The sequence below is a fragment of the Berghia stephanieae genome, chromosome 3 (genome assembly GCF_034508935.2).
Source record: "Berghia stephanieae isolate SIO BIC M18660-M18661 chromosome 3, UCSD_Bste_1.3, whole genome shotgun sequence".
Classification (NCBI taxonomy): domain Eukaryota; kingdom Metazoa; phylum Mollusca; class Gastropoda; order Nudibranchia; family Aeolidiidae; genus Berghia; species Berghia stephanieae.
The window spans coordinates 33881063-33893881 of NC_088362.1; the positions used below are offsets into that span (position 1 = coordinate 33881063).

The following is a 12819-nucleotide window of genomic DNA, read 5'->3' on the forward strand; positions in this document are numbered from 1 at the left end:
TTGCATCATAATGACTGACACTAAAATGAGGGATGATTTTAAAAAGGAAGCAAAAGATTATATTTAACAGTAATCTTTATTATGCTTGGTGGATTATACGATAGACTATAGAAACCATTCATCTGTAACATTGTTTATTTATAATCAAATAAACATTGAATTTTCACTACAGCCGAAGCTGCAATATCGGACGACATTGGTGGTCGAAAGCATTATTCAGTCAGTCATGCCACTCTACTTTAAACTGTGTTAAGAAAGAGTATTAAAAAGCAACTCTCTTAACAAACTATTTTGGATTCAATGATCATTTACTATTGATATGAGACAACACTACACTCTGCTATACTAGCCTACTTGCACTGGTAGTAGGTTCGTGAAGAATGGATATTATTCAACTTTACAAGCATGTAACTTGGCTTTGGTGACTTAACTGATCAAGAAATTTATTGCACTATAATCTGCATTCTCTTGTCTTTCTTTTCAGCCAAAAACATTTTTGGTCTACGGTGACATTATTTAAATACTTCACTTAACAAAATCTAACTTTTTATGGTCTTCTTACTATTTTTATGTCTAAACTTGTCTATGGTTTAACGATCAATGGTGCAAATGATTGTTATGAGTTTGATATCATAATAAAATTTGATTTTATCTCATTTTGTTCACACCGAAAACAATTCTTTAACATAACATAATCTTAAAGTGTGGTTGATTAAAGACACCAATAGAATTGGCATATCGTTGAAACAAATGGTCAGTTAAAAGTGCTCGTACAGGTAGCCCAATGAGGTCAGTCAGGGGCAGATAGTCGTCGAGGATGGAGAGTTAATGTATTTTGGATTTTCATCTAAATGTTCGTTCGTTTGGTGCCGTGGGGACAGGTATGTTCTTGTATTTAACCTTTAATTTACAGTGTTGAGGTCTACTCTATCTGGATATTTGATTTCAATAGAAGTTAAAGCAATGTCCCTGTCTTTGCTCTCTTGGTGAAAACCAGTATGTAGTAACGGTGCGAGGAATTATGATTTAACATAAATTTATTATCACTTGGTGATGAGTTGTTATGACTGGATGTAGTATATATATATACTTGCGGAGAGGCCATAGAAATCTGCAACACATGCTATAGTGGTTCTAGAAATTATGTGTAACGACTAAAGAAATTAAGGATCACCCAAACAGCTCCTCATTTTACCACACCAGTATAGGTGCTTTATAGACTAGTTGTCAGGGGGACTTGCAACAATGATTAACATGGCTGTGACATTATGTCCATTATTTGAGAAAAAAATCGAATGTAGTGAGACTGGGCTTTTAGAGTGACATGTGAAAGAACAACAGGCACCTATGCATTTATGTTGCATGTGCTCTGATGGAATCCCACTGTATTTTACTTCAATATTTTCTTAATAAGTTCAGGGGAAATAATTGAGAATTATTGCATTAACATTTTTTTTTTCAGTCTTGGGAGGATAGAGAATGGCGGAAAACTATCAGCAAGAACAACTCTAAAGGACTCTCATCCGTTCGCCAAAAGTTGAAGCGTTACGTTCTTGGCTTTGAGAATGAAATGAAGTCTTACAGAGAGGTAAATAAAACTCTCTCTCTCTCTCCTTTGAATTTTTTTTTTTTGATTTCTTTTTTTCTTTTTTTTTTCTCTTCAATTTTACTTATTCCATCATTTTTTAGATGGTGGAGCCAAACATTGAATATGTGCTTGTAATTACATTATTTGTGTCTCGGATAGATTCCACAATCTTCCTCATCTCACACAAATATCAATGACATTGATTTGTTTCTGTATATTTTAAGTGTGTCTGGATTTTACTGTGAATTAGACAGGAAATACTTTTTTTTTTAAATCCTCGGTGCTAATTTTCTTACAAATCTCAAGAATATCAATCAATCATTTCATACTTTTCTGAGGTTTTTTTTCTTCTTGCTATTCATTGTCCAATTTCACACACAATATGATAAAAACCCATTAATAAAGATTGATATGTTTTATCTCTGATTTCCAGCATCCTGATGATGGAGAGGATGATGAAAATGAAGAGCCTGTGGCCAGTGCAGGTCAGTTGGGTTATAAAGTCATTTTAACTGAAACATGTATTAATTTTAATAGAAGATATTTTGTTACTGCATTACATAAAAAATTCAGTAAATTTTAAGACAGTTGGTTAAATTGGATTGGGGGGGGGGGGTAGTTGGGTGTGGTGAACCATTAATTTTTTTAAAACTTGTAAAAGACAAACTTGTTTTATTTTCCTAATGATGTTTAGACAGCTGGCATATTGATTACATTAAAAAGAAAAAAATAATAGAATGCAAAAGATAGATTTATTGTTTCTCTTTGTTGTCTGGTTGTTGATCGATTTTATACATTTCTTCAGAGGAAGACGACCAGGACAGTGAAGACGAGAAGCCAGTCAAAGCCGCTAAACCGATCAAAGCAGAGAAAATTAGTTCCAAATTTATCGGGGTGAGTACATTGTCAAATTGTTTGGATCTTGAATTCAGATGGTTGATACCTTTAGATATGTTAATGTTTGCACTTCACATGAGAGTTTATTTCATTGTGCATCGCAGAATAACCCCTTTGTGTTTATGTTTAATTGGTATTTTTTTTAAAACTTTGGCAGTTATATAGCTTAATATCTGCTAAACATGCTCAAAGTGCTGTACAGTAGGTCCCGGGCCAACACCACCTTAGTATTAAAAAAAAAAGACAGTGGGCAGATATGTTGGGCTTTTGGTCCCATTTACTTTTATGTATTTTTTTTTACTTTGAGAGTAGTGTATCATGGACGAGTGGTTACTTTTTTTTTTTTTTAGATGTTTATTTTTTTTTCTTTACAATTTACAAGTCAGCTTTTTGATTTTCATATAGCAAAATTGCCTTATAAAATATAATAATATTAATATCTCCGCACATGGTTGTCCTGTCTATTTTCATTTTCTGTTGTTGACAATGGGATCTTACATTAAAAGGGTGATAGATGCATCATGATCTTGAGTTTATTGCTACTGAAGTACAAGGGCTATAATTGCTTAAAAGCAAGCGTAAGCAACATGGTCTGGCCATGTTAACAGAATGAGGATTTATTTTTTCTTCCTCTTCTTGCATTCCCCTGAAGTAAATCAAAGCTGGATTCTGACACTGGTAACGAATTTCATGGTCCTATGAAGGTCATCAGCATTGTCATGGAGTTTTGTAGTGATATCTGTGTGTTGAGGCCAGTTTCTGTTCCTATCCGTAGCATTTTATTAGTTCATTATCATTATGCCATAAGCAAATGTCAGTATCTTCACAACCAAATTTTGAGAACATATGTTTCAGTCGACAGTGTTGTGTCTTAAGTCTAAAATGAGAACTTGTACTCTCACAACATCATTATGCATGTTTGTTTTTTCATGAAATTTATTCCAAGTTGAGGATTTATGAATGCTTTGAAGAAAAAAGAAATAGGCTGACAATTTTTATCCTCATTTAGGATGATGACGACGACGATGGCATGAGTGATGAAGATGAATCAGAGGAGGACAGCTCCAGTTCCGATGACGATCTGCCCCCTGTGTCAAAGTTGACAGCTGATTACTTTTTGAAAACGTAAGTTGTCAGTTATTTTCAATGTGCTTTGATGTAATAAATGAATGAACTTTATCCATCCATAACTAATCTGCGTTTTCAAATGTGAAGTACAAGAATGAATATATTTACTTAATTTCAAATGCAAAATAGTAAATGAATTAAAAATAGAAAAAAATGGTATCTATGATATTACTCTGAAAAGGTCTGTATATGAAACAGTGTCAAAGTGGAATAAACTGTTCTTTCCTAATTTTTTTATGCTATGTTAATTCTCAGGCAATTTATATAATAATTCATTGCAATAAGTTTGGGAATCGTATATTTTTGGTTGCTACAGATTTTTTCTTTAAATTTTGATTCTTCCCCCTCCTGTAATTTACAAATTTTTTGTTTGTCATCTGTGGCATGTCATGAGTAGATGAAAAAGTTTAATCTGGTTTTGTCTGTAAAACCGTAATCTGTATTAACTTATAACCTGACACTGCGACTTTAAGTCATTGCAGAGCTGCCAAGTGTCATGGAACTTCCGTGACAGTCACAGAAATAGTGTGCTTGCCGAGGACAAACGGAAATGGCCTAAAAATACATGGAAGTGGTGCTGGTCTATTTCTTTATGTTCTATATGGTCATTCAATACACATTTTGTGTGTCTGATTAGTCACATCAAAGTGTTTGCAGTTGATGTCGAATAATATTATATTTTATGAAGGTCAATGACCGATGCATTATTATATACTTAGGGTCAATGACCCGAGATATCGGTAGTATTATTGTGTACTCTGGGCTCAATAACCAATTTATCGGTAGTATTATCATGTAGTGTGGACTACTCTCCCTTTTAATTTTCGCAGTGTGTGTGTGTGTGTGTGTATGCCACCTTAGTGTCAGGGGGTTAAATCCATCCATTCAATGCCTTGCTCTAAGACTGTCAGGGCCTGTGTCCTCTATTATTATTTGATCCTCCTTTTTAGTCACTAGTCAATCAGCAAATTTTTACACATACTGTATCATTTGAGTACTTTTGTGTCATTATCATACAGACCGTCTATAACTATAACTGTCATATATGAGGAAATAGGTAAGAAATGATAGTTTTAAGTGTTCTAATTTGCTAATATAGTTATAAGTTATACGCATGAGTTCATTAACAATTGTCTAGATGAAGTTGTCTGTAGGTCTAAATAAATAGACTTTTATGTGTCGCTGAAGTGCCGCTGAAATGAATGTCATTTGTCCCCTATAAACGGATTGTGGTAAGTTGGCAGCTCTGTCATTGTACTGTCTAGTGAGTTGTCATTAGTGTGGTAAACGAAACAAATGATCCTATTGGTTTTACCAATGAATACAACTCACTATTCACTTTCTTTTGGTGGCCGTTTCCTTTGGTGTCTTTTTATTTTTATTTTGGGTTGGTGTCAGGCCTGAGTTCTGGGTGGGGTTCCTGACCTCCCATAGTGGGCAGGGAGGTACATACTGTGTCTTCTGTCCCCTTATATCTTTTTCAACATGCTTTCTGTCTTTGTCTTGGAATGAGATTACTTGGTTTTGTCCTGGCCCTGGCTGGGAGGGAAACAGTCAAATGCATAGTCATTGTTTTGGGAGAAGATATTCTTTTCCTTGTAAATCATCTCTCTGTTATGTATTATTATCGAACATAAGAAGGGGGTGTGTATTGGAGGAAAGAATGTAACAAATCTGAGGTATGCAGATGATACGGTTCTACTGGCAGAATCTGAACATGAACTACAAGAATTACTGGATGTTGTAGTCAGGAGTAGTGAAAATATGGGACTGGAACTGAATATATCTAAAACAGAATGTATGACGGTATCTAAAAATAATAACCCACCAGCCTGTGTAATAACAAGCAGAGGACAAACAATACAACAAGTTGAATGTTTCAAATATTTAGGCTTCAATGTAACATCCAATGGAAAATCAGATTGTGAAATAAAGAAAAGAATAGGTATGGCGAAGAATGCATTCAACCAGCTGCATACAATTATGAAAAACAGGAATATTAGCATGAAAACAAAAATCAAAGTCCTGGATTGCTATGTACTGTCTGTGCTGCTATATGGTTGTGAGAGCTGGACCATAAACAAGACCATGGTTAAAAGACTGGAGGCAGTGGAAATGTGGTTTTACAGAAGAATGATGAGGGTGTCATGGATGGAAAGGAAAAGAAATGAAGAAATTTTAGAAATGGCAAACAGAAAAAGATCACTGATAACAAAAATCATCAAACGCCAAATGGAATTTTTAGGACACATTATCCGCCACCCTGGTTTGGAAATACTCGCCTTGACTGGAAAGATGAATGGAAAAAGAATAAGAGGAAGACAAAGAATAACGTATTTGAAAGGGATAAGAACTTGGACAGATGAAGCTGAGAAAGGTGGCGCTGCTTTAATAGAATTGGCAAGAGATAGATCAGCTTGGCGGAAGATGACCTCCGACGTCTGCTTCAGATATGGAACTACATGAGATGAGATGTATTATTATATTTATTTTGAATGTATAATATAAGCATTTGAGTGTATTCCTCTTTGTTGGATTTTGTGCTTGTGTCCGGATGAGACTGATGTAAGATCTCACTCAATGCATTTCTGTGAAACTCAATCTAGCTTTAGTCCTGGTAGTGTGTGATAATAGAAAAAGCCCTCAATTTCTTTACAACGAAAAAATAATAGAATGAAATAAATTCAAGGATTTTACTCATTTTACACATAGTTGCAAGTCAGACAACCGAATGCAATTGTATTTGGGCCATTAGACCCGTTTATAAGTACAAGTTGGTTTGAAAGTAGTTCAATACACAACAAAACATGTTGGGTTTGAGAGTATTTCAACACAACAATAGCGGGTAGGGAGGCACTTACTATGTCTTCTATCCCCTTATATCTCTCTTCCAACATGCTTTCTGTCTTTGTCTTGGAATGAGATTACTTGGTTTTGTCCTGGCCCTGGCTGGGAGGGAAACAGTCAAATGCATAGTCATTGTTTTGGGAGATGATATTCTTTTCCTTGTAAATCATCTCTCTGTTGTGTATTATTATATTTATTTAGAATGTATAATATAAGCATTTGAGTGTATTCCTCTTTGTTGGATTTTGTGCTTGTGTCCGGATGAGACTTATAGGTGATCTCACACTAAGTACATTGGTGGTGTGCTCTTGGAATCTACATCTGATTCCTATTCGTTCCCCTTTGTCTTACTTTCTCTTAGGTGCTTTAATTGTAATTCTAGAACTTTTTACTATCCCATTTTCTTCCTTTTTACTGGCGCTGATATAACCTAAATGTGTTGCAAGCGCCGTAAAACCCTTAAAAACATTTTTAAAAAACAAACAGGCTTTGAGTTTACAAGATGGCGGTAAAACACACCAGGCAAGCTTAGTTAATATCTTTTTATTGTCTAGTGGCATAAATTACGGTGTTTGTTCTTTTACGTTCTAATAGGACAACAGAGGCAGATAACCTAAAGAAGGAGGAAAGGAAACGATTGAGGCGAGAGGAGAGATTGAATCGTAGGAAGGAGGAAGAGGAAGATGATGACAAGAAATGGACAACTGTTAAAGGGGGTGCTTCCTCACAAGTTGCTGTAAGTCATGTTTATTTCTAATTATTTTAAGAAATTTGATATCAACTGATAATTATATTTGTCATTCCCATTTCTTATGACACTGTCTCTCTGATCATTCAACATCTGTAATACCTTATCTGATTTTCAGATATTTAAAAAAATGTTCATGTATGTACTTCTAAGACTAGATGCATATTGATTTTATTTTCTAATTTTTGTGATTTCAGGAGAAACCCAAAATGTTCAACAAAGATCAAGAGATCACTTTGGATATTGTGTTGAAAAAACTTAATGAAATTGTTGGAATGAGAGGCAAGAAAGGCACGGATCGCTCCCAAATGATTGAATGGTTGCGTGAGTTGAAGGGCATTGCTGAGACTAATAATCTGGGCCAGGCCATCAATGTCAAGATCTGCTTCAACATCATGGCTGCCATATTTGATTATAACCCTAACATTGCCACTTGTATGAAGAATGAAATGTGGGAAGAGTGAGTATTGTTTCATATGTTGCCTTTACCTGCTTTGTTTTTTGTTCTTTACATGAGGACACAATGGGTGACTAATACTGTAGCTCTGAGTCTATTTCATTGTTATATATGTGGTAATTTTTATCAATTTATAGTGTCTCCCAGATGTTGTTTTGATTTACAAAGCCATATTTAATTAAACACTTATAGTTGATCTTATGTTCCAGACTGTTCAATTCCTGTCTCCCCCGATTTTATCTAAAAATTCCTGATATTTGATCTCATTCCCAGTTTTTTCCCTAAAACCCACCTATTTTCTTGATTTTAATTGCATTTAATCATTAAAAAAAAAAAAAACCCAAAAAATGATCAATCATCATTGTCGCATCTTCGTGTAAATCCCATTTTTGACCAAAAAATATTTCCGGAATTTTGTCTGAAAAGATTAGATGTCTGTATTTATTTATTTAATTATTTACTTATTGGATGTCTGTATTTATTTATTTAATTATTTACTTATTTCTTTATCTATTGTTTAATCTTATGGTTTAAGATACATAATAAACATTTCCCCAGGTTTTGTTTGACAACCATATCTGAACTGTTGGAGACCCTGTCTACCAATGAAGACATTACTGTGGGAGAGAACATCTCAGATGAGAGTGAACAATTTGAGGTTCGCACACTGTCTTTTCATTGAATGGTCACTTATTATGATTTGTTCTTCAGAGCCATAGGATCTTTTAGAGCCAGAGTTTATTCTGGTTTCTATAGCATTAAATGGAATACCGCAATTGCTCCATCACAAAGTACTTTCATTAAGATATAACAAATCCAGCTATCTAATCACTGATGGGGGGGGGGGGGGGGGGGGGGGGGAGGAATGGTCTACCAACTGAGCTGTAGGTACCTCCTAATCATGGTATGACTGATTGTTTTTAAAATTGATGTTGTTGACTGTGTATGTTTTATATTTATCAGTCAAGAATTTCACAATCATTGGTGAATTCCTTCACTTTAAAAATTTTATATTCCTATATTATATCAACATTACCATTTGTGGTTTTTGTAGTCAGTGTTGTTATTAATGTAATCCGGACATGGGGCTGGTCTACCAACTGAGCTGTAGGTACCTCCTAATCATGGTATGACTGATTGTTTTTAAAATTGATGTTGTTGACTGTGTATGTTTTATATTTATCAGTCAAGAATTTCACAATCATTGGTGAATTCGTTCACTTTAAAAATTTTATATTCCTATATTATATCAATATTACCATTTGTGGTTTTTGTAGTCAGTGTTGTTATTAATGTAATCCGGACATGGGGCTGGTCAGAAAGTTTTAAAAGAACTTGTTTGCCTTGAAAGTCTTAGGGGCTGGTAAATGATATTTGTGACATGTTGGAGATCAGACACTGGTGTAAGGTAAAATTCTGAAAAGGTTTGTATGAAACAGTGCCAGACAAAAGTGAAAGAAAATTATAAGACACATCCCCCCCCCCCCCCCAAAAAAAAAAGAAATTAAAAAATCTGTCTGTCTCTGCTGGCCAGTCAAGGCTGATTATTATTTCTTCTTGTATTTTTCTTTCTGGTTTGTCTGATTGTATCTTACAAATTTTTACAAGATTTTGATAATAATACTGGGGTTTATTTATTATTATTTCTCTTTTTTTTTCTTTTGATATAAAACTGGTACAATTGTATTTCAGGAGGCTCCGTTCCGTGTCCGAGGTTGTATACTCACCATGGTGGAAAGGCTTGATGAGGAATTCACCAAAATACTCCAGGCTTGTGATGCCCACAGCACAGAGTTTGTGGAAAGGTGAGATTGTTAAACCTACGCGTGTATTAAAAAAAAATAATTTTTTTTTTCTTTTCTTTTCTTTCTTTCTTTCTTTTTAGTTCTCTCTTTTTTTCTTGTGCCTAGAGCTATTGATACTATGCATTAAGGTACAATACTCACAACATCCACCAATTGGATATAACGTATCAATACACAAGACTATGTGTAACCTTGTTCATGTATAGTCTGATTGGTATAATTTAGTGAAACTAATCACCAACATGGCTGTCTAAAAATGGTAAAAACATGCATGATGTCAATTTCATTCCTTCTATATTGCCTTGAACAGGCGCTATAGAAAATAAATAAATTGCAACATTATTATTATTATTATTATTATTATTTATTTATTAATTCAGTTATTTAATTTTTTAATTTTCTTGTCTCCTACAGGCTTAAGAATGAACAGGTCATGTGTAGTATTATTGTAAGGTTGGAGAGATATCTAGAGACATCTCAAAGCAGCGAGGAGCTGTGCAGGGTTTATCTGAGACATGTAGAACACTTGTACTATAAGGTATGACCTTTTTTACTATACCTATATGGTTTAATTTTAAAAATAAAAGTAATTTTGAATTAATCAATTGGTTTAAAGGACTCATTTAAAAGAGAATTGTTGATTGGTTTATATTTTGCTAATATATTTTTTCTTTCCTTCCAAATTGTAAGATTTAAAAAAAGAAGTCTTATCAGAGCCATTAGGCCCCTGGAGCTGGAGTACATCCAGGTTTCTATAGCTTGGAATGGATAAAAGCAATTGCTACCCTTTGGATAGGATGCTAGTCAAATCATAAAGTACTTCCCACCAGATCTAACAGACCCAGCTACCCAATCAAATATCTCAACTTCTCCCGGGATTGATCCCAATCCCTTTGCTTGTTAAGCGAGTGCTCTATCAACTGATAGCTTATTGTAATAAATTAGGATATATGGAGGTGTTGAGGGATATTGATAACAGAAATTGTCTGGATCCTTTTGTCTCATTGGTTCCTAATGTATCTAATTTTTATCTCATTATTCTGATTTTCATCCTGGTTGATAATGACTAGCCATGAATTTGCGTATATAGGCCCTTTGCTTACCTGGCGATTTTTTCGTGATTTTACGAATTTTAGACAAATTTTATGGAAAATTACGAATTTTCAATTCTCAGCAATATACTTCAATAATTATAATAATAACTACTACTACTACCACTACTACTACTACTACTACTACTACTACTACTACTACTACTACTACTACTACTACTACTACTACTACTACTACTACTACTACTACTACTGCTACTACTACTACAATAATAATAATCATGATTATGATGATGATAATAATAATAACAATAAATAAGCATTTCTACAAAGCATAAGCATGACGATGTAATGTTGGAAGTGATCTTCAATGTCAAATTGTGGTTGTTCGTACACGTTTCAGAAATTACTAATTCCCTTGTCAAAATACTAAAAATTGACATAAAATTACTAAATTTGAAGTTTTCAATTTGGCAGGTCTGCCTTTGTCATTTGCATGACCATTTTACTCCTTGTTAGTATTTGCAATGTATTTGCTTTGATTTTGGGGTAAATTTCAATGTGTTTTTTTTTTTTTGGTGTGTTTTTCAGTTTGACATCTCTTCCTTTGATGAAAAACAAGATGTAAGTAGTTCTATTGCTTTTATAAATCTTAACATTTTTATCTATAAATTTAATCATTTATTAAGTTATTTTTGGACACAGAACCTAAGAATTAAAAAAAAAAGTAAGTAGGTTTGAACAGAACTGTTTTTGAATGTCAACCAAAGTTTTTATTGTGTGTTTAAAGTAAAACTGTTTTAACGTTTGTACCATATTTGTCCTCAACAGGAAAATAGTTCAGAGAAACTCATGGACAAGATGTGTAAGTTTATTTATGCCAAGGACAACACGGACAGGCTTCGAACTCGAGCCATTCTGTGTCACATCTACCACCATGCCATGCATGATCGCTGGTTCCAGGCTCGTGATCTGATGCTCATGTCCCATCTCCAGGATAATATTCAGCATTCTGATGTGTCTACCCAGGTTAGTACACATACTATTATTGAAATTGATACCAGTTTGCTATTTTAAGGACCTACTTGAAGTGTTTTTGCTTGTCTTTGTTTCAGTCAGTTGGTAGATTGTCATAGCATTGTATTGTAATCAATCTTAGGTGCACATATTTGTGGATCTGATAACCGAATGCAATAATCGGCCTGATTTAACATTGGACAATAATTTGCCTTGGTTTGAGAGTATTTCAATTACAACAGTGAGTATAACAATTTGGGTTATCAGACCTGCAAATATGTACACATTGAATCAATCAGAAGGTGTAGTTCATTCAGAGAATCATTCACTTCTTTATCATTTAATAATTTTCTATTTCATAACTACCTTACTAAGTAATTTAAAAAAAAATTCTTTTCAGTTGAGTTGATTTCAGCCATAAGGATTTTGAAATATGTAATCATTGGATCTGTGAAATAGGGTAACAGGACTACGACATTTGTTTATTATTTTTCTCTATGTCCTTTTAATGTGATGACAATTTTTTTCCTCTCGTAGATTCTGTACAATCGTACTCTTGTTCAGCTCGGACTTTGTGGATTCCGTCAAGGCCAAATCAGGGATGCTCATAATGCTCTCGTGGACATTCAAAGCAGCAACAGGGCCAAAGAGCTTTTGGCACAGGTAATGATGCACATGACACAAGATTATGTTTTCTTTGATGATAAAATAGAAAATTAATTTGGTGATGTGTGACTCACCACTCTACCCACCGTTAAAGGTTTAGGGGTTCCACTGTCTGACATAACCTCTGTTGGTCGGTGATACTGTCCAGTACCACTTGCTGCATTAACATTCCTTTCACTCAAACTGTGTACTCATCTCTCACATCCAGTGATGTATGTAGACAAACAACTTTTAATTATCTTTAATTTGATATCTGGTTTGTCCTATTTATGATTAACTAGAGTGTAATTTAAGACTTTTGGAAGCCATCGTCACAGCGCTCAGAAATTAATAACTGAAAACACTGCAAAATTATTACCACTAATAAAAATTTAAGGAACTATATTTCTTCTCTACAATAAAAAAATGTAGTCTCATATTTCTGCTATTAATTCATTTTTCAGTGCTATTCAGTTCCTACATAAAACAGTTTAGACCTGAATCGAGGTTCTCCTTTGTTCACTATTATTTATTTACTATTTTTAAACAATTAGGGCTTGGTACCACAGAGACAACATGAGAGGACACCAGAGCAGGAAAAGATTGAGAAACGTCGTCTTCTTCCCTACCACAAA

At 34.1% G+C, this 12819-nt stretch overlaps 1 protein-coding gene across 4 annotated transcripts in view; it reads left to right on the forward strand.

Annotated features, from left to right (window-relative positions):
- LOC144967587 (eukaryotic translation initiation factor 3 subunit C-like) overlaps window positions 1-12819 on the forward strand; it is a 38816-nt gene that overhangs the window by 9036 nt on the left and 16961 nt on the right. For all 4 annotated transcript variants that reach the window (XM_078905043.1, XM_078905046.1, XM_078905047.1 and 1 more), the window contains exons 6-18: window positions 1463-1588; window positions 2022-2073; window positions 2394-2482; window positions 3495-3610; window positions 7055-7196; window positions 7406-7668; window positions 8224-8323; window positions 9358-9470; window positions 9885-10008; window positions 11114-11146; window positions 11354-11551; window positions 12077-12202; window positions 12739-12819. The exon at window positions 12739-12819 is cut by the window's right edge and continues 73 nt beyond it. In XM_078905043.1, the coding sequence (XP_078761169.1) occupies window positions 1463-1588; window positions 2022-2073; window positions 2394-2482; window positions 3495-3610; window positions 7055-7196; window positions 7406-7668; window positions 8224-8323; window positions 9358-9470; window positions 9885-10008; window positions 11114-11146; window positions 11354-11551; window positions 12077-12202; window positions 12739-12819 (1563 nt within the window). The remainder of the gene's footprint in view (window positions 1-1462; window positions 1589-2021; window positions 2074-2393; window positions 2483-3494; window positions 3611-7054; window positions 7197-7405; window positions 7669-8223; window positions 8324-9357; window positions 9471-9884; window positions 10009-11113; window positions 11147-11353; window positions 11552-12076; window positions 12203-12738) is intronic.